This window comes from Colobus angolensis, unplaced genomic scaffold (genome assembly GCF_000951035.1).
Source record: "Colobus angolensis palliatus isolate OR3802 unplaced genomic scaffold, Cang.pa_1.0 Scaffold7, whole genome shotgun sequence".
NCBI classification, from domain to species: domain Eukaryota; kingdom Metazoa; phylum Chordata; class Mammalia; order Primates; family Cercopithecidae; genus Colobus; species Colobus angolensis.
Genome location: NW_012120709.1, coordinates 15,140,529 through 15,165,287, shown reverse-complemented (window position 1 = coordinate 15,165,287; position 24,759 = coordinate 15,140,529). Strand labels below are relative to the sequence as shown.

Below are 24,759 nucleotides of genomic sequence, written 5' to 3'. Positions count from 1 at the left end.
GGCTTGAGGTAGGCAGGGAAAAGGAGTAACTCGGTATGCCATACCTAATCAATTAATTACAAACTCATTATAAGTCTGGTTAGTTAAGCTGGTGCTAGTAGACACACTGGAAACTAGATAGGTGGGCTCCAGGATATTGATAGCATAGTCTTGCACAATAAAACACCTCTTCTTCCCTCCTTTTTATGAAAGAGGATTAGAAATAAGTATTTCTAAAAAGATTCAATAACCAATAGTTTATTCAAGCTATTAAATAAAATGGCTCAATAGCTACTAAAACACGTATTAGTAAGTACAGTAAAATTCAGCCAACCTAAAAAACATTTAATAGGAAACAGTAAAAAAGAAAGTAAGACTCACTGAAAGCCAGATTTTCATAGATTCCTTTAAAAAAAAAAAGAGTTCAGTCTCAGAAGATTTGAGTGAGGAGTACAAATACAGCGCTTTAATAGTAATTTACCTACTCTTCGACTTGCAAAATTCTACTTTATGAATATGTCAGCAAGTAAAAGACAGTTCAGATAGATGAAAAGATGCAAAGAAAACAAAACAATGCTGATCCAAACCACAGGAGAGAGCATTATTTAGTAAGTTCGTGCTAAGTGTTTTTGGAATATGCAACCATTTCCTACATCAAACATTTTGAAATTAGTGTACCTGCCAAAATGAGGTATCACAGCAAGGAAGAAAACATTCCTCTGCTTTGTTCCTTCCCATGACAAAAATCAGTACATATGAAAATGCATGCAGGTAGAAGAATTATGCTAATCGTGATCACCCAAAGATGTAATAGGAAATATGCCATTTTAATTTTAAAAACAAACTTGGGTGAGAATTATTAGGTGTAGGCATGCCTTATGGTTGTCATTGAGAAACTGATTCACTCAGTCTAGCAATGAGAGAAGTAGCGAGAGAACAGACCAACAGGAAGGAAAATGGCACCAAGACAGATAATCCCTGAAAATATTAGCTTCATCCTAATTTACGCACATTTCCAAAAGTTGCAATGAGTGATATTTATTTCATGCACATTAATGCCAAGAAATTTCTTCTTATATAGTCCAGGGACATTTACAGTGCCCAGTTTACTAAGGCACTTGTTTCTAGAGCCTAGAATTTATGCACCATAAGAATCACCACCATGTTGGCCTTATTAGAACTGTAACAAAATATCACTGTTTTCAATCATTTGTTATGCCAAATAAAAACGAGCAGATTCTCTGCCCAACAGTATATCAAGATCGTCTGTCACCTCTATTCTAACAGCCAGCAGGCAAGCTAAAAGAAGAAGTCAAAAACAGCAACAGCCTTCTGGAGGGGAAAAAATGTCCAGAGATTGATGATCTGCTTGCTACCTGCTTAATAGAGATACTTTTTTGTCCTATGGCAAAACACTCCTAGCTTGAAAAATAAGTTTTAAAAATTTGGTTTATTAAAACAAAAAGCATAGATGTTTCTGATCATAATGTGTTGAGGAAGAACTACATTTTGTTATTTTGATACTAGGGATGAAAGTGCTGTCAATGAATGCCTTGGAAGAGGCTCAACTGACGAAAAGGACTCCATGCTACAAACAAGCGTTAAGTGCCTAACATGTGAAAGATGCTGCAGAGAATGCTGGAAAAAAGCAAGAAGTGCTACCTGATTCAAAGAGATTACTTACTTCATACTTCATTACACACTTCATTATATCTTACTACACACTTCATTATATAGACAATGTGTCTACAGATGCCTATATATTAATTCTTCTTCTTAATCTTCCTTCCCTTTAGGGGTAGAGGGTGGACAATTCAACTAGAGAACCTGCCTTAGTCTGCTTTGTGCTGCTACAACAAAATACCTGCAACAGTGTAATTTATAAAAAAGAGAGATTTCTCAAAGTTCTGGAGGCTGGGAAGTCCAAGCAGGGCACCAGCATTTGGCATCTGGTAGAAGCCTTCTTGTTGCATCCTCACATGGCAGAAGGCAGAGGATAAGAGGGAAATACACACCTCATACACGCACAAACACCCCACAACACTGTATAATTTTAGGGCAATACAAACAGAAGAAACAAACAAAAGAATACAGAATGAGGTTTTATTACTAAAAGATAAAAATAAAACAATCCAACCTAGAGGGAGACAAAGGAAGAAGCAAAAAGGTAAAAAAAAAAAAACAAAAAAGAAGAAGAAGAAGAAGAATTAGGGAAGCAAAGGGGTTCATTTCTCATTATTCTCATAATTTAACTTTAATATATTTTACAAAGTCATAGGTCTGTGATTCCTTCAAAATTAAAACATTAACCCTTCAGCAAAGACGGCTTGAGAAACACTGCCCTAAAGACTTAAGATTGGCCAGGCGCAGTGGCTCAAACCTGTAATCCCAGCACTTTGGGAGGCCTAGACAGGCGGATCACGAGGTCAGGAGATCGAGACCATCCTGGCTAACACGATGAAACCCCGTCTCTACTAAAAAATACAAAAAACTAGCCGGGCGAGGTGGCAGGCGCCTGTAGTCCCAGCTACTCTGGAGGCTGAGGCAAGAGAATGGCGTAAAACCCAGGAGGCGGAGCTTGCAGTGAGTTGAGATCCGGCCACTGCACTCCAGCCCGGGCGACAGAGCGAGACTCTGTCCCAAAAAATAAAAAAAAAATAAAAAAATAAAATAAATAAAATAAAATAAAAAAATAAAAAATAAAAAGACTTAAGATTTAGATCATGAAATCTGTATGCTAATCTTATACTTATTTTATAAATAAGTTTATACTTATACTTCACTTTCACTAAACAATAGGCATTTCTTAATATACAGACATCCCTGTTCCAATTAACGTGCTAGCACCAGGTTCAAAGAAGGTCTGAATTATCTTCATATTCCCCCTAGAGTGCCTAGGTCTCAGTGTTCAGTTAACCAAGTGGCAGCTTACACATATGCTCAGAGAACCAGTAAAGCTGGAATATCTTTTTTTAATGTTCTTGAAATAATTTATTTCAACAAAAGCAGTGAAGTAGCCATCACGGAGAAAAGAACTTCAGGACTTTCTTACTGTTTTCAAGTTTCATACTGTTTTCATTTCAAATTACTATGGGGGGGGAAGAACAATAATCTTTTCAATGCTTAAAACCTCTACAGGTCATGATCCAGCAATGACAGAAGACTGCCTTATACACCCTCCATGGTGACCACCTCTGACCATTCTATTTGAAATTGCAGCATGCCACCTGCCTTCCCTCATCGCTATATACCCCTTACACTGCTTCATCTTGCCCCTACCATAGGACACATATTCATTTTCTGCCCATCCCACTTGTTAATGCACAGGGAATACTGTTTGTTTTGCTAACAGCTCCCAATGCCTAGCACACAGCAGGTGTTCAAACATTTGCTGAATAAATTTTTCTAAAAACTTTATGAAGCCTTCACTTAATAAGCCAGCATTTCACCTAAAATGTACACTTTTATAGTAAAGAACAAAGCTTTGCATCAAAGCAAAAGTGATTTAATTCTACCTGTCACCAACAGATGGCACTAGCCTCAGATGTTGCCTTGGACTTGAAGCTGTGTTTCAAAATATGCATCGAAAAGAACAAAGTCAAAACAAAAATTTGCTTTGACAATTTAAAAATGTTGAAAAGAAACGTGAAAGTTGAATCCAGTGCCATCACAAAGATAGTCCTCCCGTTAACAAGTTCAGTTACAGATACACACACTGACTGCTTAGAGACTTAAAAAGTGGTCTTTTTTTTTTTAAAGTGGTCTTATGAACAGCATTTCTGGAAACTAATCTGCCATATTAGCAGTGTTGTACAGTTATATTTATGAGAGCCACATAAACAAGCAATTGTTTATGAATTTTAAAACTCCTTATTTCTAATCATTTAACAATCAAGTTCAAGGGCAATTCACATGACCTTCAAGAACAACCTGTGTCCTATTTCACACTTCTTTCATTACCTGTATGACTACCTTAAAATAAAGATAAATACGTCCTGTAAAAGTAGCTGTTGAAACTTCAACCACAAAAGCAGATTAAAAAATTCAGGGTCAGCAGATGCTATGAATATTGAGTATTGTATAAAAGGAGGAGATAAAGGAAAACAAGTCAATATTTGATATAATGATCCAGCATGTTACAGAATAAACATCAAGCCAAAACCAGCTTTAAGCTTTCCACTGACAATTTACATCCTCAGGAAGTCATCTGCATACCAAACTCAAATAGGAAAAAAAATATATAAAGCAACTCAATATATGCATCTAAGCTTCATGTTACACAATAACTACTCCTTTTGAATTGGAACAAAGCTTAGATTACAAAAAAAAGAATTAAGCACAGGATGCAAAAAAAACAGAAAAGACACCTATAAGACAAATGAGCATATATACCAAACTATTTCAGCTGGCAACATTTGAGATCATCCTACCATTGTTTCAGTTCATGGTAGCAAAAACTCGGGGTACAGCAGTCTTGACTTTAGAGTTCTTTCTTCTGTTTAAGTCAACTGAACATTATATAAGGCCCCTGAACACAAATCACCAGGCATGGAAGAGAGAGAAATTAAGAGTCATGTGGCTACATTATGAAATGCCACGAAAAAAAAAAAAGACTAGCAAAATAGACAATTGGAATCCAGAGGTCAGTGGGTTGAAGAAGTAAAGGATGGCTTCAAAGAAGCGACAAGGTAAGCACTGAATCTTGAAAGATGTGAAATGCTGGAGTGGGAAGAAAATAATCCAGGAAGGAATCCTTCACTGTTTAAGTGGAAACTGGGAAGAATGGTCTCACAGGACGATAGGATAGGGGCTAGCTTATAAAACCCAACTGCAAGCATGAACTAAAGGGTAGCATGAAAGGTAAGCTACTCGAAAAAAATACTAATTTGACCAAGGTTCACAGGAAGATGACTCAGAAGAACACTGAGAACGAATTATGAAGCTTATAGCCCCCAGCCAAGAATGAGGTAATAAGAATCTGGGGGCAGAATGGCAGTACAAGTAGGAAGTGAAAATGGAACACTAAAAGCCACCACTAAATGTAGAAATGACAGGAATCAAAGCAAGCACAATTATACTGAGGCAAGTCAGAGGGGCCTAAGTACAGACTCCAGTTCTAGCACTTCACTAACTATGGAACATTAGGCAAGGAAGTAAGTGAACCTGTCAAAGCCTGTGTCTGAACTTGTAAAATGACAACAACATTACACAAAGCTGTGATAAGAATTTAAATAAATGAGATATGATAGTCAAAGTGCATGGTAAGTTATAAAAAAATTGATAGATGTTAATCTTTTTCCAGTACTTATTTTACAAATACATAGTCTAAAGCTCCTAAAAGTCACTAAGTACCTAACACAGTCCCTGGCATCTATTAGGTAATTGCTGCTGAAAGGAGAAAAATAAAAAATGGGAAAAAGAGAAAAAGTGAAGAGACAAGAGGCAGAAAAATCCTAGCTCCCACTTAGCAGAATCTTGATTTGGAACTTGGAATCTTTTTCTAAGAGTATACTTATAAGCTTCAAAGTTAGCTAATCTGTGTTTTAACACCAACAGTGAGTTCTTATAGTACTAAAAAAAGAAAAAGCTACTTTAAAAAAAAGTAGGACTACATCAATGTAAACAGGATCTGGAATCAACTCTAAGGCACAAAGAAGAATCTATGGGTATCATTTCAATCTTAATTAAAACTGACCTATGTTTACTGTTAAGAAAGCCTTAAAAGGACATTTGTTGAGCTAAAATGGAATCTACCCAGTCTCATTTCTAAAAAGGTTTAAATTGAAAAAGAAAAGAAAGCATACGCTTAGAGATTTCATGTTCACATTTAAGGAAATAAATGTTCCAAAAATAAATTTTAATTTAATCATTTTAGTTATATGTTCATCCTCTTCTCTAACACTGTCTCCCTGGAGGTCAACTTTCTAACACACAACAAGACAATCGGCCAAAACAAGGCTCTTCCCTATGGCGGGAGGTCAGTCAGCCGTCTCTCACCGCCTTTGTGCCTGATCACTCCACCTGCACTCTCTCCTGCACATGTCTTATTGCTTCATCACTCGTGGCACCCTCACCGCTGCTAAGAAAATCTTGTTGTCCCTCACTGCATTGATCTCATCAAACAGAAAAGGATTGTGACAAGGCAGCATTCCAGAAGGCCTTGCTTGCACCTGGCACTCAATACCTCTCGTCTCCATTCACGCCAAAGTCTAAAGGCAAACATTCATTTTATACTCCAAGTGTGTGCACACAGTGAGTAGCCCAAAATTATTTACAATACTGTCAATTACACTGATATTACCCAATTACAGAAGGCAAACTACACAGAAATAATGGTAGGCATGACAGGAGAGAAAGAAAATGTGACTTGGCATCACAAATAGGTTTCACTGTTAACTTCACCACTGTGACCTTGGACAAGTCACTTAAAAGCCTTCCTTTCCGCCTCCGAAATTTTAAATAATAGCTACCTTTCTTGTCATGAGGAAAAATGAGAACTTATGCAGAAAGTGTTCAGTATATGGTAAAATGCCAAATAAATAATTACGGTTTTAATGATAATGATATGATTATCAGACATATTCCATACAATTTACAATTCAATGGGCTCCTACTGGCTCCAAGTTTCAATGTGGTTCTTGTACAAATCTCCTTTATCCAGAAAGATAAGAAAAGAAGAAAAAGATAATCAAGATAAAGAGGATAAGTTATAAGTAACAAAGCCAGTTCACTCCTGTGTCTGGTATGGTGTCTACAAAGACAATTCTAAAACATGAGCAACAAAAATTTCAACAAGTCAGCAGTGTCTGGAAAAGTGCTTAGTCTTCCCACAGGGAATATAGTCAGTTATATGTGCAAATGATAGTATTATTCCCATTTTATGTATAGTTTGATTTTTCTGTATCTGGTATATCCTTAAAAACAGGTAACAAAGGAAAAAAGTAGCCTCCAGTAGACTGATGGAAGCATACAACACTAAAACATAAAATGCAAAAGTAAAAGATAAAATGGAAAGCCAGGCTGGGTGCAGTGTCTTATACCTATAGTCCCAGAACTTTGGGAGGCTGGGGCAGGAGGATGGTTTGAGTCCAGGAATTCAGGATCACTTGAGCCCATAAGGTCGAGGCTGCAGCAAGCCATGATGACACCATTGCACTCTCCAGTCTGGGTGACAGAGAGAGACTCTGTCTCAAAAACAAAAGGTAACCCAACTGAGATCATGGATGCAGAGTCACATTCAAAACCAATTGCTTAAAAACATGGAGAAAAATCAAAAGATATTAATATGAGTGAAAATACGTATTAATTTTTAAAATTCAAAAGTAGGTAGCAGGTGAAGTTAAGACTAGGAGAGGTAGTTCAAAAAAGGGCTGGGTGCGGTGGCTCACGCCTGTAATCCTAGCATTTTGAAAAGCTGAGACAGGTGGATCACCTGAGGTCAGGAGTTTGAGACCAGTCTAGCCAACATGGTGAAACCCTGTCTCTACTAAAAACACAAAAATTAGCCACCTGTAATCTCAGCTACTCCAGAGGCTAAGGCAGGAGAATCACTTGAGCCTGGGAGGCGGAGTTTGCAGTGAGCCAAGATGGGCCGCTGCATTCCAGCCTGGGTGACACAGCAAGACTCCCATCTCAAAAAAAGAAAGAAAAGGCAATTAGCCTTTCTATTTCAACTGGAGAACCACGAACTTCAACTCTACTGTTTGTGCACAGTACTAGGGAATGCACAGGAAGAAACAGCAAAACATTCTTTGTTTAGCATCAAAAATCCTATCAACTGCCCCAAAATGTTCCTCATATTCAACAGACATGACATAATACTTTAAATTTATTACAGTAAAAAAAAAAAAAAACATGCAAGTACATGTGTACTTTAAAGATAGAACTTCTTACAGTATAATGCAAATGTAGTCTTAGTAAACAGAATTTTACAACACTATAATTAGATACTACCACTTACTATCTAAATTAAATTATAAAGCTCGGCCTACATAAGTATATCATTTAGAGTCAAGTTTTTTATGCTCACATTTATAGAAAGTTCAACAATACCTTTCCAACCATTGTAAGTCAATGAGGTGAACTTCACAAAATACAGGTTTTCCAAAAATAAACCCTACCTATGAGTTCTATATAAGTCACAGCAAACAAAACCAAAGTGAAGGAATAAGAAATTCAGTTAATTCACTCCCTCATTCACAAAGTATTTGTGAAATTTGCACTAGTCATTGTACCAGGCCCTGAACACACACTGATCAGTAAGACAGTATTTTCCTTTTGTTTGACTGCCCTGGATTATGTTTTCCCAGGAAGTCAGCTCCCTACCACTCAGACGTGTGTTAGGGGAGCGCGAGCTGTCACTTTTCTACAAGCCTTTCAGTTATAAGGGAAAATCTGTCTAGGTCCTCCTGGTTGAGAAATCTCTAAGATGTGAAGCTGAACTCAGAGCTACACATACAGCTAATCTTATCAAAATGTTTAGAAGTAAAGCAATCTGAAGGAAATTCAGGAGCACAGAATTTACTGACTGAAATACATCCTACTGTTCATACCAAGAATAAGAGTGGAGAAGGACTATTGTTTTCCTGGTAAAATTATAATGGAGGCAGAAGAGCATCAGCCATGGAAGACAAGCTTTTACTCTGAATTGCCAAAGTGGAACTTCATGCCCACTTGAATTGATCCATTAGTTCTAATACCACGAAGAACTTCTTCATGGTAAGAAGTTCTTCTTCTCCATGAAGAAGTTCTTCGTGGTATTAGAACTAATGGATCCAGAATCCAGATCTTACAATCCACTATCAGAGGAAACTGTGATTGACAGGGGAAAGAAACAGACTTTAGAAGAATGTTTCCAAATGTTCAAAATAATTCATCAGCTTACTAGTAGTTGGGGAGGTATTCTAATGGTCACAAGAGATACCATTAAAGAATATGCAGACCAAATCTTCTCTCTGGTGTACATTAATGATGTGCATTATGTTGTTTTAGAGACAGGGTCTCTCTCTGTTGCTCAGGCTGGAGTGTTGTGACTCAATTGTGACTTGCTATAGCCCTGGACTCCTGGGCTCAAGCGGTCCTCCCACCTTGGGGAGATTACAGGTGTGAGCCACTATGCCTGGCCTGATGTACAGTATTAACAAGTGAGTTATTCTTAATTACAAAGTAGAAAATCCAGTCAGGCATTACCTGTTTAATGGAGGGAAAAACAAAAGGCCTGCAACAATTTCTTTTGTTCTTCCTTGTTTCGTTTTTTTCACTCTGAGAAAAGGATACTTGCTCTGTCGAGCTGCACTGTCACAAGCAGAGACTGATTACTGCTCCCTCCATCAAGGGCACTTGTGAGACAATGGCACTAGGTGGATGCAGAATCATGTTTTATGGTAGTTACTGAAATGTGGGTTATTCAATCACTCCTCAGGGACTGATAGTTTATCAGGCCAGGAGCAAGCTATGATGTGGTAAAACCGCTCTGGACGGAGATGAGCAGATCTGATTATGGTCTGGAGGCATCTGTGACCCTCCTTCATTGAGAACGGCATCAGGAGGTATCATGTAGTGTCACTGGGGCCCTCTTAGAACCTTGGGGCCCCCTTAGAACCTTGTAGGTAACCCAAACAGACCTAGGTCATCTTGTGCCCTAATATGTGTAAGCTCGGTAATCATTTGGGGGTAAAATTTTTGAAACAATTATTGTAAAGTAAGTGTTTACATGAGATAAGGAGAAGATTCCTATCTTGTATTTTTGAACTGTAGAATCAGTTCCATGTTATGCTGGTGACAGTAGTGAAAGTGAAGGAGAGAAGAAACCTGTCAATTAGTAGAAGTCTTTAAACAGAGATTCAAAGAAAGGATATTAACCTAAGTATCCAACAGTAGGGGAATGGTTAAATAGTTAATGGCATATTAGACAACCATTAAAAATATTTGTGAAGACACTTTAATGACATGGGGAAATATATATATCTAGGAGCATCTCATTTATTTAAAAATGGGTTTATGAGCAGGGCACAGTGGCTTACTGCCTGTAATCTCAACTTTGGGAGGCCAAGGTGAGAGGATCACTTGAGGCCAAGAGTTTGAGACCATCCTGGGCAACACAGCAAGATCCTATCTCTATAAAAAATTTTTTTTTAATTAGCCAGGTATGGTAACATACACCTGTAGTCCCAGCTCCTCAGAAGGCTAGGGCAGAAGGATTGCTTGGGCCCAGGAGTTTGGGGCTACAGTGAACCACGATCATGCCACTGCCTTCCAGCCTGTGTGACAGAGTAAGACCCTTTAAAAAAAAAAAAAAAAAGTGAACAAATGTGTATATGTACACTCAAAAAAGCAAAGACAGTTGTTATCTCTAGGTGGTGAAATTACAGGTTATTTTCATTTGTAATTTTCTGTGTTTTACTAGAGATTTTTCACCAAAAGCAAGCATTTTATAATCTGGGTGAAAGGGTATTTTATAGGAAATTTTTCTCGAAACCATTCTTGCAGAGTCCCCCGCCCTGCCCCTCGAGAACAGAGCGCTCGGCCTTGGAAGAATATCATCTCTGGTGCCCTGGATGTGAGAAATACTAAGTCTGAGCAGGATTGAGAGGAAAGGAACCTAAGTTAGGAAAAGGGCTTGTTGTTGTTGTTTTCTTAGAATGAGCATTTGAAATTTTCACAGCAATTTGCCAAAGTAATTTCATGTCTCTTGAATTTAAAAGTATTTTTCAAACGGGCTTGTATACACTGTGTGTGCTTTTTGGGTTTTTGTTTTTGTTTTTCCTTCATTTTTCTAGGACTTTTTTCCCCCAATTTAATAAAATTTGCATTTACTAAAATGTACCCATAAGGGTCATGTTTTCACTCATCTTTAACCATGCCCTTGTTACAGCATAAAATGAAAATGAAGTTGTTCAAATAGGAACACTAAAGTTGAAGGATGAAATAGTTGATCTCTTCACATATATTTTCTATGTGTCCTTTCTAGGAATGACTAAAAAGACTTAATGTGGAATCTATACTTGAAAGTATAAAACGGTCCAAACAAGAAAACTTAAGACACTGACGTTAGATAAGGAGACTGTACCTTAGTTAACATTTAAAAGAAACCAGAATGAATTGTTACTGTCTTGATCATGGGTATAATGGATATTTTAAAATTAGCTATTAATTGATTTCTAAAATAGAAAATAAAATCAAGAACCCTCCTGTTTAAAGTGAGAATACAATTCTGAATTTATTCACATGGCAATAAAATTCTGAGAATTTTTACTTAAGTAAAAAAAAAAGACAATATTTCAAGGAATTTGGAACAAAGCAGAGAAGGCAGGCAAATGAACAACTGTGTGTGACAGGGGACACAAAGGAAAGTTAAAAGCCAGAGACAGTAAGTTTACTGTTTGAGGACATCTTACAAATCAACAGGAAACAGAAAAATATCACAACAGGGAAAAATATGTATAAACTATATATACACAAATTAAGAAAGAAATCATAACTTTCTAAATAATTGTTAATATTAATATAAATTATTCCTATTCATATTGGAATCAAAAAGAGATTCAAACAATACAGACACTAGTAGGACAACACATCAACATGACCTCTATGCTGGCAAAATATACAAAAAGCTTTCAAAATGTGTCATATTCCCAGTCATCACAAAAAAAGAACACTGCAAACCAGTATCCCTCACAACAACAGAAAGATCCTTAACAAAAATACTAGCAAATAGAATCGAATAATATAAAGAAATCTTGCTTAAATAGAGTTTTCAAAGGAATTTAAATTTGATTCAACATGTAGCAGGGGAAATCAACATACCATAATCAACAGGCTAAAAACCACCACGTCATCACCTTAATGTTTACAAAAAAAAGCACCTGACACAAGTCACAATTCATGTTATCATAAAAACACTAAGCCAGCTAGGAATAGATGGAAGCTTCTCAACCTCATAGGTATTTACAAAAAAACCCACAGCTAACATCAGATGTAATGGTAAAAGACTGAACGCTTCCCCCTCAGTAAGATCAGGAACAACACAGCAATATCTACTTTTACCACTTCTATTCTACAGATCCTACACTAGGTATAATCAAGAAAAAGAAAAATAAGAAATACAAGGCACACAGATGATAAAGGAAGAAATGAAACCATCTTTATTCACAAATCTCATAATCAGCTACAGAAAAAAAATCCAAAAAAACTCCCAAAAAGCCACAGAAACTAATAGGTCAGTTTAGAATGATCAGTCTACAAAAACAAACTATTTCCATATACTGGCAACAAATAATTGGAAATTGAAATTTTAAAAATACCATTTATAATAGCATTAAAAAATATCAAATAGTAAGAGATGACTCTAACAAAATATGTGCACATTACATGTGCTTAAAGTTATAAAGCAATGCTAAAAAGACACTAAAGAAGGCCTAAATAAAAAGGTATTGTTACGACGTCAATTCTCTCCAGTTAGATTTACAGATTCAATGCAACCTCAGTGAAGTCATCGGCAAGCTTTTTATATGAAGTAACTAGCTAATCCAAAAACTTATATGAAAATGCAATAGTCCAAAAATAACCAAAGCAATTTTAAGAAAATATATATCAGTTGACAGACTCACAGATGTAAGACTTACTATAAAACTACACTAATCAAGATTGGTGTTATTGGTCAAAGGACAGACATATAGAATAGGAGTCCACAAAGAGACCCACACATATATGGTCAACTGACTTTCAAAGAGTCAAGGTAATTCAATAGAAAAAGCATAGTTTTTTCCAAACAAATGGTACTGAATCAATTGGATACCCACATGCAAAAGAAGTGTACCTTGATCCTTACTTAGCATCATATACAAAAATTAAGGCGAAGTGGATCCTAGCCTTAAATATAAGTGCTAAAACTGTAAAACCTCTAGACGAAAACATAGGAGAAAATCTGTGACTTTGGGTCAATCACAGATTTATCAGATATGACACTATGTAAATTACCTAAAATGTGATAAATCAGACTTCAAAATTTAAGATACCTGCTCTTTACCAGACACTTAAAATAAAAACAAGCCATAGATTGGGAGAAAGTATTAGCAAAATATATCTGATTAAGGATATGTATTCAGAATATATAGACAACTCTTAGAATTTACTAAGGCAACACCATTTCAAAAGAGAGATGAAAGACTTGAAGACATTTCACCAAAGAAGATATATGAATGGCAAATAGGCACATGTAGAGATGTTCAGTCATTAGGGAAATGCAAATTAAAACTGCAGTACAGTATCACTACATGTCTATTAGAATGGCTAAAATTAAAAGACTGACAATACCATGTGCTGCCACGATGGGAGGCAACTCGAACTCCTATCCACTGCTGGCAGGAACATAAATTGGAAGAGCTGATTTGGAAAACAACTGGGGAGTTTCTCAAAGTTAAATATACACTTAACATATGTTCCCAGTAACCCTATTCCTGGAAAATAACCCCACTTGTTTCCCCAAGAAATGAGAAAATTATTTACATAAAAATATTTTTTATAATTATTTTTGTCATAATCACCAAAAACTGGAATCAATGCCAATTTAAAGCTGAAGAAAACATATCATATATCCATACAATGAAATACTCAGCAATTAAAAGGAACAAACTAGTGATACACGCAGTAACATTAAGCTAAATGAAAAAAGCCAGACACAAAAGGCTAAATACTGTATTATCCTATTTATATATCGTTCTGAAAAATGCAACACTACAGGGGTAGAAATCAGATCAGTGGTTGCCAGATGCTGAGTGAAGGGTAAAGTAATTGCAAAGGGAGTAAGAAATATTTTGGAGTGATGACGCTGTTCTATTCTTAATTGTGGTAATTATACAACACCATACATTTGCCAAAACTCAAACTGTGAATATTAAAGAGTTAGGATAATTTAGATAACTGATATACAGTAAAACTTTTTTAAAAGTTTAAAAAGTTGTTTTGCTATATACATTTTTCAAATGCCAGATGAGCTATCAGTACTTAGACACATGTCCTACTTATGTGAACTCATGGTATTATAAAATTATATCATTCCTTCTCATCTTAACTTGATGCTTTGGTTATGTTCATGATTCTTAGAAAGTGGTATACATAATAGTTAATACAGTGGCTAAATTATTTAAAACAAAAATCTAACTTCTTGTATTTAACTTCACTGATACTTAACTACAGACTTAAAATGATCTAATTTAAAGCAGGATGAGACAGTACAGGACTATTGGACGACAGCAGTGAGTATTAAAGTCAAAATAACTATGTTCGAATTCCAGCTTTGCCATTTACTACTTGTGTGCCTCACTACGGTATATTGTTTCTGTGCCACGGTTATTTTTTTTTCTGTCACCTGTATAATGAGATAGTAGTAATGACCTCTGCAGTTATTTCAAGCACTAAATGAGATAATGTTTAGAAAATGACTAACACATAACACATATAAAGAGTTCAATAAGTACATTTTCTAGGTTTTTAATTTTTGGTTACTTAAAGAAACACTTTTCTAAGTTTCAGTCAAAATCTATTATGTATTTCCTACTGTGAGTCTTGAAATTTTATTCAACATTGTAAAAAGAGTAAGAATCAAGCTCATTTTTTACTCAATTCCCTTTTAAAAAGATGATCAAGAATAAAGGCATACAAAGTAGAAAGGGGAATAAGAGAGAAGGGGAAACACATTTACTGTGCACCTACAAAAGCATCCTAAAAACAAGTGCTTTATCTAAATGGATTATTTCTTTTGTTCCTCCTAGAAGACGGCTACAGAGAAACAAAGGATTTACATGAAAACTTTTCATAAACATTCATAACTAGCCTTTAAAAAAGAACTGTTCAATTTCTATTTAAGATACTGGCTTGGTTCCCATAAACAAATGTCGCATTAGGAGTAAAACTTATGTTTAGAAAGATTTAAATAATTACAACTGTTCCTTATAATTTACTCAGAAAGTAGTATCTTAAGAATAATAACGAAGGATCCTCATGCCATAAACCAAGAAACTTCATTGCCTTCCTTTGAGACATAATCGGGACTTTGGCAGCTTTTAAAACACAGCATCAGAAAACCAGTAAATAAGATTAACATTGTTAACCTCTTAGAGCTCCCAAAGTTATGAAAAATATGAAAATTCACTGGCACTTACTCTGTGTTTAAATATGGGGGAAAGGAGGAAGAGTTCATTGCAAAGAAACCCGGCCTAAGTTTCTCTTAGTTTTCACTTTCTCTCAGTCCCCAAAAGGCAACAATAAGCACATAGTAAGACAATGTAATAGAAGACCCTCCATTGGGAGTAAACTTACCTGTAATGTTTTCTCCTCTTTAAGGTCCAATCCAAACACATTGTGCCGCTTCACCTTCAAGAAATCAGCATCTTCCTCCTCCTCATCTCTGTCCAGGAACTGCGTAGGAACTTCCTTGATCTTCTGTGCCTCACTGGTGTTAGGAAGAGATGGAGCTTGAGACCCTTTTGCTTTTGCCAGCTTCTCTTCCATTTCTTCTTCATCGTCTTCCTCTTCGTCCTGTTCTTCGTCACCAGTATCATTATCCAGTCTGTGCTCTGTCCCTTCGAGTCTTTTTCCATCTTTCTGAAGGATGGACATTTTCTCATTGAAGTAGGCTCTAAATTCTTCCACTTCGTCATTGGTGAGGGAGGGAGCCCTTGGCTCAATTACTTTATCGGCTTGGCTCATTACCAATTCTTTGGTGGGTTGTTTCTGCATTTTCTGAAGAAATCTTATGCGTGGTGCCACAGCAAGACCAAGAGACCTTAAATATGGAAAAATGTGAAAATAGTCATCTCAACACTGATGATATGTTTATAGGTGTCATAGAAGAGTTTCTCAAGAGCAGAGATTTCTAGAGTTTTTTTAAAGAAAATGTTCCTGTAAGATATAACTCAATACTAACAGGTTAGTTGATGCAAAAAGTAAGGCAAAATACACTGAACACCTGTCAGAAAACATTTTAGACACTGTTTTTTCTTTAAGAGGGTAACATGGCACAAGACAAAGAGCACTGAACCAGAAACAAGATAACAGTTCAAGTACTAGACCCGCCAATTTCCAATTCAACTCTCTCAGCTTCAGCTTCCTTATAACATGGGGATAACAGTACCTGCAAGGCCTAACTCACATTTGCTGTAAAGATCCAATTAACTAACTACATGAAAGTACCTCATAAAATGTTAAGCACTAAATAAACCAGAGTAGACATGACCATGAAAGGACAAAACACAATTCTCTACAGAGAAAGAACTAGAATGTGGTCCCCATCTCCCTTCCTGAAACAGAATATGGCATAATCATTGCTATAAAAATGGATTTTATAAACCAAACACCAAAAAAAGAAATTAAAAAATCTTGTTTTCTCCATCAATGATCAATATTCAATTTAATATCATGTCTTTCCCAGCTTGGATCAAAGCTAATAACTTTCATTAAGTTCTCACTGATCGATGAGAAATAAAATCCTAGATTTTATCAAGGATTGCTCTGAATAAACAGTAACATCATAACATGAATCCACTGTTCTTTTCCTATCTGACATGGTTCAAAGAAACTGAGAGATGTAATGTTGAGAAGCATGGATTCAAAAATAAGACTGCTGAGGTTCAAAATCTGGCTTCCACTTACTAGCTGTGAGATCTCAGGAATATGATTTAATCTTTCTATACAGGAGCTTTCCCATTTGCAAAACAGGATGCTAAGAGTACCTGCCTCACAGGGTTGTTTTAAGAATAAATTAGGTGACAGATGTAATGCACTTAAAACTAGTGCCTGGCATATAGACAACTATTGAGAACTTAATGTCATCACCATCACTACTGTTAGGGTTAGGATCATGAACTCATCCAGATAATTTCTCTCAATGTATTGCACTTACATTTTTATGTCTCTCTCAGCTACTAAAACTGAGTTTCTTTAAGGTAGCAGTACATCTTATACATCTACAATTTAACATACAGTACAATGATTTGCACATATTAGGTATTCAAAACATGTTTCTTTAGTAAAACTTTAAAACCTTTAACATATCTTAAATGGCACTGCTTTAGGTATCAAAGGCTTCTAAAGGAAATTACACACCTCAAGGAAACTACACAGCTAACTATCTACAAAAATTAAAATACCAAATTCAACTATACTAAAATCTGTTCTCAAAGTTAATTTTCTGCCTTCTCTAAGCACCACAAAAAGCAAAAGTCATCAACTACCAATAGATAAAATTTACTGGAATCTATCGCAACAAATGGTCCCCTAAATATGGCCTACACTATTAAAGACCTGTGCCTTTCCTATCTGCTAATAACCCAGGTAGGTCAAGTCAGAAAACCAGGACAAAAATTCACAGGGAGTCAAAAGTCAGCTAATAACCTAAGCCATGGATCATATTCAGAAATAATAAAACTAGGAACTGGTATATAAACATGAGCAAAAAACAACATGTTATCCATGGCACATGGTTTTCCATCTATCACTTAAATGGAAAGCTGGCAGCCCTACACTGCTATAAAGCAATTTAAAAGGTTCAAAAATGTAGTAACTGACATATTACCTGTTATGGTAAACATACAGTCTAACAAAGAATAGAAAACAGCAGCTCACTCAGATATATGTTGTAGTCAGACTCAATTTAAAGGTAAAGGCACTCAAATTCCTAACAGCAAGCCAAACATACAGACCTTGCCTTATAATCACATATTTCACCATAGTCTGTGAAATTTCAGGCTGATATTCAAAGTATGATTATCTCAAAGGTGCTTCCGTAAGATTATGTCAATGTTTTTACCACTCCCACAGATAGGAGCCCACTGAAGAATAAACATTCCTCCTTTATAGGTCAAAAGGTTAAAACAAAAAACCTGGCCAGGCGCAGTGGCTCATACCTGTAATGCCAGCACTTTGGAAGGCTGAGGCGGGGGGATCACTTGAGCCCAGGAGTTTGAAACCAGCCTGGGCAACATGGCAAAACCTTGTCTCTACGAAAAATACAAAAAGACTACCCAGACATGGTAGTATACACCTGTAATCCCAGCTACTCAGGAGGCTGAGATAAGAGGATCGCCCAAGCCTGGGATGTCAAGGATGCAGTGAGCCATGATCACACCACTGCACTATGGCCTGGGTGACAGAGTAAGACCTTGTCTCATCCCCCAAAAAAATCCCTCAAATACTAAGCCAAAACGAAACCAACCATTCTGTTTCATACAATAGTAACCTCAGTTACCAAAAAAGGGGCATCTTGCCATAGTAACTGTTAGTACCTGTAAGAAACACCAAGACAGGAGGAATATTCAGGCAGTAAGCAATAGAGGAAAACAACCTAACTTAAGAAGAATGAGCAAAAGAGACTCACATCCAAAGCACAAAATGTCTATGGTAATCCAGGCAAGAGTTTCAGAGAACAAGAGAACTACAGAAGACACAAAGATTTCAAAGAATGCTTATTGGTTGCTCTCCATCTCCTTTGAGATCAAACTATAGGAAAGAGCCAATGTCACTTTAAGGAATTGATACCTACAAATAACAAACTGCTCCCTGATAGTAAGAACTGAATACTGAACGAATTTTCTGCCAGGCTGATTTCATCTTTTCCACTGCGAATCTTTAACAAACAGATTCGTTTAACATAAGGCAGAGTGGTTTAAACTAAGAATCTCAGAGAACCAGGTTTCAAACAAATTCTTTCTGGCCGAGTGTGGTGCCTTACGCCTGTAATCCTAGCACTTCAAGAAGTTGAGGTGGGTGGATTGCTTGAGCCCAGGAGTTTGAGACCAGCCTGGGCAACATAGCAAGATCTCATCTCTAAATTAATTAATTAATTAATTCCCTCTAACTTTGAGGATTCACTATTACAACTATATTATGAATACTTACAGGGCATATTCAGGTATAGGTAACTTGCTCACATCAAATACTTCTTTATCCTTCATCAGATATACCGATCGTATATAGGAGACAAAACACTGTAAATTAAGAGTTTGAAAAGTACAATATAATAGCAATTAAAAATGAGTTTAGACTAATATATAAGAAAATTAACCAATGGGATAAATTCAATAGTACTGAAAAACCACAAAACAGTTCAGTGTATCTACATTCCATACACACATGAAAACCTACCTTTCAGAATTGTAATATTAGAAAAAAAATTTGCATTTGGTTTCATAAAGCCAACCTAACCCAGAATATCTTCTTTCCAAAAAGCTACTCATGCTGATATTCCATTATCAGTCAGTATAATTCCATTACAATAAGGTACACCATTGGGAAAATACAGGCTTTGGAATAATATAGATTTGGAATCTATTCAGAGCTCAAACTCTTACTGAGCGAACTTCTTACTTCTCTACATGTCAGTATCCTCATCTATCAAAAAAGAGATACATTACCTTCTACTTAGAGTGTTATGAGAATAAAATTAGAAAAATGCACGTAGATACCTAGCATATCTTCTAGAATATAGTAACAAACGCTAGTTAGTGATAATTTTTTTATTGTTGTGTCAAAAGATAAGTTTTTCAATGAAATAAAATTTTACATACTGAGATTTAATAAAACCATGTCAGGAAAAACTTTATTGCTAAAGCTTTTCCTTTTTATGATTTCAAGTAATTCATCATTAACTTGGAATATTTTCTTCTGTTCCTGTTTTAAAAAAAAAAAACAAACAAAAACTATCTTCATACTAGAGTTACAAAAACCAGAATATAAACAGGGTCCTGATCCTTTATCAGTTCGTCAAATAAACAGGTAACAAAACACAAGTAGGTAATTTTTTATTTTTAAGTTGACTTTTGTAAAGTATATTTAGTTCCTGTTTGCATACTTCCTAAACTTCACATTTTATCTAGCTTTACAATAATCCTTTCTACCCAACTAATCTCCAAACCATTTTCTATCTCCATGGGCATAAAAAACAATGAATGACACCAGTTTAAAAATAATTTTTTCCCTACAATCATCCACAAGCAACCACCTCAGTTGCTTACCACTTTTATTCTATCCAGATTATAATCAAAACCTAGAAAATCACTTCTATGAAACTAGATAGCTTGCTGCTGCTGGCAATACAGTTAGCCATTCTGTTAAACCATGCATGACAACCAATAAACCACATCATTTATTTCAACGTGCTTTTCTATAATCAGTGTTCTGGAAGACTCATCTATTGTATGCACAAACCAGTGAAACAACATCTTTCCAATGTTTCATATTTTCTGATAGATAACAGAATGACCTCCTAGGCCTGCAGTAAGTCATGACATACCAAAATTAATCTAATATTTTAAATGTGTGTACTACTTCCAAAGCTCCTAGAAGATTTTAACTGCAAGTTTGAAGGCTGTTTGCTAGAAAAAACATGCACACGTTTGCATGCCCAAAATTTTTAAGAAAAATGAATATTAACAATTTGTTCGAAGATCCTTTAATGAAAAGGTTCTCAGGTAAAGTAAGCTTATAGAAGTCCAACTTGGCATAGCTTACTATTTGATGCTCTCATATTTTGGAATGAGTTTCTCCTGATATAACACAGTAGGTCTCAAGAAAGCTAGCCGAGACCTGGATTTCGGTCTCAGGTCTTCCACTTAATAACTGTTACCCTAGACAATTTTTTTTTTTTTTTTTTTTTGAGACGGAGTCTCGCTCTGTCGCCCAGGCTGGAGTACAGTGGCCAGATCTCCACTCACTGCAAGCTCCGCTTCACGGGTTCACGCCATTCTCCTGCCTCAGCCTCCCGAGTAGCAGGGACTACAGGCGCCCGCCACCTCGCCTGGCTAGTTTTTTGTATTTTTTAGTGGAGACGGGGTTTCACCGGGTTAGCCAGGATGGTCTCGATCTCCTGACCTCGTGATCCGCCCGTCTCGGCCTCCCAAAGTGCTGGGATTACAGGCTTGAGCCACCGCACCCGGCCTTTTTTTTTTTTTTAAGACAGAAACTCACTCTGTAGCCCAGGCTGCAGTGCAATGGTACAATCTCGGCTCACTACAACCTCTGCTTCCAGGGTTCAAGCAATTGTCATGCCTCAGCCACCCAAGTAGCTGGGATTACAGGCGTGCACCACCACACCCAGCTAATTTTCTTGTTGTTGTTTTAGTAGAGACAGGGTTTCACCATGTTGGCCTGGCTGGTCTCAAACTCCTGGCCTCAAGTGATCCACCCATCTCAGCCTCCCAAAGTGCTGGGATTATAGGCGTGAGCCACCGCGCCCAGTCATCCTAGACATTTTTTAATTTTCAAGCTAGCATTTATCCACCTGTACAGTCAAATCAATACCACCTACCTCATTGGTTGTCGGGAAGATTAGGTGACAATGCATGTAAAACAGTTTTGTCATAACTAAGTACCTGGCACACAGTAAGCACTCAAATTTTAGCCTCATCATTAAAGTTATTCTAAACACACCAATGATAATTTGCTAAAATATAAAATAAGTTAGCAAAAAATTTAAGATCTCTTCTTTAAATAAAACTTACTTCTGGCTGGGCGCAATGGCTCACGCTTGTAATACCAGCACTTTGGGAGGCTGAGGCAGGCAGATCACTTGAGACCAAGAGTTTTGAGACCAGCCTGGCCAACATGGTGAAACCGCGTCTCCACTAAAAATACAAAAAATTAGCCCGGCGTGGTGGCGGGTGCCTGTAATCCCAGCTACTGAGGAGGCTGAGGCAGGAGAATCACTTGAACCCAGGAGGCGGAGGTTGCAGTGAGCTGAAATCGTGCCATTGCACTCCAGCCTGGGCAACAAAAGCAAAACTCTGTATCAAACACAAACAAACTTACTTCTTTGCCAGGAATAACAGTTTCAAAACCATCACATAAAAGCCTAACTATTGAATGTTTTTCTGCTCAGGCTACTCCATCAACTTAGGGTGAGCTTTCTATAACTCTTCTTTATTTCCTTCCTCCCACCTCATCTATCTGCTGAAATAGAATCCAACCTCTGAGTTCCTACTCTCTGGCTCATTGTTGACATGCTATGGGAGGTGCAAAGATCTTGTAAATGCAATAAATGGCAGTAAAGGACAGGTGAAAATGATAGGGACTCAAATATCTGTTAATTCAAAGATTAGATAGATTGGAAAGCACAATGAAAAATAACTTCACATCTTCCTTTACCAAAGAATCTACTGTGGGATATTCTAAAAAACTTTAAAAAAAACAAAAAAAAAGTTTAACTAAAATAGATTTCTCACCACAAGTATGTGAGGTAATACCTACGCTAGTTAGCTTCATTTAGCAATTACACAATGTGTATTTGTTTCAAAATATGTTACATACCAGAAATATGATTTATCAATTAAGAAAAATAAAACTGTCGGGCATGGTGGCTCAAGCCTGTAATCCCAGCACTTTGGGAGGCCGAGACGGGCGGATCACGAGGTCAGGAGATCGAGACCATCCAGGCTAACGCCGTGAAACCCCGTCTCTACTAAAAAATACAAAAATCTAGCCGGGCGAGGTGGCGGGCGCCTGTAGTCCCAGCTACTTGGGAGGCTGAGGCAGGAGAATGGCGTAAACCTGGGAGGCGGAGCTTGCAGTGAGCTGAGATCCGGCCACTGCACTCCAGCCTGGGCAACAGAGTGAGACTCCATCTCAAAAAAAGAAAAATAAAACTAAAGATTGACTTCTTTATGTATCTGCTAACCAAGATCTTTAAGTCCAGGGACGTAATTGGGGAACATTAAGTCATATTCATAGGTTAAAATCTCATTTCTGTAGATAATTTCGCTAGAATTCTATGCTTTCTAGAAATTCAGTCTAATGCAGGAAGATATTAATCTCACAGTCAAGAAAGTACAATCAGGAGTTACAGCAATTTTACAAAGGAAATAAAACTTAATAATGTTATCAAGTATTAGAAATCAGGCCACTGTGCATCCAAAAAATCACATTTGAGAGGATTTTCCATATGTCTTTGACAAAACTAAAGATGACATTCCCCATCTATACACAAAAAATATTTTTCAAAATTCTGAAGAATAAGCTAGACTGGCCATAGTGGCTCATGCCTGTAATCCTAGCACTTTGGAAGGCCGAGGCGGGTGGATCACCAGAGTTCAGAAGTTCCAGACCACTCTGGGCAACATGGAGAAACCCTGTCTCTAGTAAAATACAAAAAAGTAGCCAGGTGTGGTGGTGGCACACACCTGTAGTCCCAGCTACTTAGGCTGAGGCACAAGAATCACTTGAGCCTAGGAGGCAGAGGTTGTAGTGAGCTGAGATCATGCCACTGCACTCCAGCTTGGGCTACAGAGTGAGACTCTGTCTCAAAAAAAAAAAAAAATACATATATATATATATATGCTAGACTTATCTATCAGCAAATTACACTGCTTGAATATCTGAAGCACAAACATGCAACCAAGAAGTAGCAGAAAATGATAAACTTTATTGTTTTTCCATTCAATGAAAGTATCCAATTGAAAAATGACTTACCCTTTGAGCTCTTTCTTTTAAATCTCGATCTTGAGCTAGAAAAGATTCCAATTTTTTCTGGACATCTATAAGTTTTTCTGGATTGATTCTTTGTAACAAAAAGATAAAGATTAAAATAAGACATCTATAAGTTTTTCTGGATTGATTCTTTATAACAAAAAGATGAAGGTTAAAATAAGGTATCTCAAAGTTGCAGACTAAAAATAGTAAGCAGCATTTTCCTATTTTCCTCAGTATTTTTAAATGTATAACTATTTCCCATCTATGAATCAGATTAGATGGAAATTAAACTAGACACAAGTTTGACACTCTTACTTACTATGAATAACACAGGAGAAAAGAAATGACATGTCAGACAGTTTCTCTAAACATCCCATGCTGAGTGAGATACTTGGATTAACACCACAGTTAGCATTGGCTACTTAACAGATAGAAAGTAGTCTCCCACGAGAGATCCATTCTATATGAAATGGAATAAATGAAATTTAATTTTTTTTTAAGAGGTCTCACCCTGTTCCCTCAGTGAGGCTGGAGTGTAGTGGTGAAATCACAGCTCACTGTAACCTTGAATTCCTGGACTCAAATGACCCTCCCACATCTCAGCTTCTCAAGTAGCTGGACTATAGGCTTGCACCAACATGCCTGGCTAGTCTGTTTGTTTTTTCTTTTGTAGAGACAGGGTCTCACTGTTTTGCCCTGGCTGGTCTGGAACTCCTGGCCTCAAATAATCCTTCTGCCTTGGATTCCCAAAGTGCTGAGTTACAGGTGTGAGCCACCATGCCTAGCCCTAATGTCATTTTTATAAATATTTCTGTTTCAGTCAAATATCATAAAATCAATTTCAAGTAATAAGTAGCCAAAGACTGCAGTGATTTCCTTATTTAGAAATTAGGCATACTATAACAGAGATGATATTTAACTCTGCCCAGAGAAGCTACAGGAAAAGGAAAAAAAATGTTACAGAGGTCTAGGCTTCACAAGAGACCTGTTTCCCTGATTTTAGGCTGAACCACATTGTTCAGGCCAGGATGGTGATAGGTGGTGGCAGGTAAGATTGTGTGTGTTTTTTTGTTTGTTTGTTTTCGTTTTTTGAGACACAGTCTCGCTCTGTTGCCCAGGCTGGAGTGCAGTGGTGCGATCTCAGCTCACTGCAAGCTCTGCCTCCCAGGTTCACGCCATTCTCCAGCCTCCCAGGTAGCTGGGACTACAGGCGCTCACCACCACGCCCGGCTAATTTTTTTGTATTTTTAGTAGAGACGAGGTTTGACCGTGTTCACCAGTATGGTCTCATCTCCTGGCCTCGTGATCCGCCCGCCTCAGCCT

The 24,759-nt window shown here is 37.0% G+C and overlaps 1 protein-coding gene across 1 annotated transcript in view; it reads right to left on the bottom strand.

The window, feature by feature from the left end:
* DDX10 (DEAD (Asp-Glu-Ala-Asp) box polypeptide 10) overlaps positions 1-24,759 on the bottom strand; it is a 285,003-nt gene that overhangs the window by 208,952 nt on the left and 51,292 nt on the right. The window contains exons 11-13 of the mRNA XM_011926680.1: positions 23,437-23,524; positions 18,874-18,962; positions 15,298-15,763 (exon numbers count right to left, since the gene is read on the bottom strand). Of these exons, the coding sequence (XP_011782070.1) occupies positions 15,298-15,763; positions 18,874-18,962; positions 23,437-23,524 (643 nt within the window). The remainder of the gene's footprint in view (positions 1-15,297; positions 15,764-18,873; positions 18,963-23,436; positions 23,525-24,759) is intronic.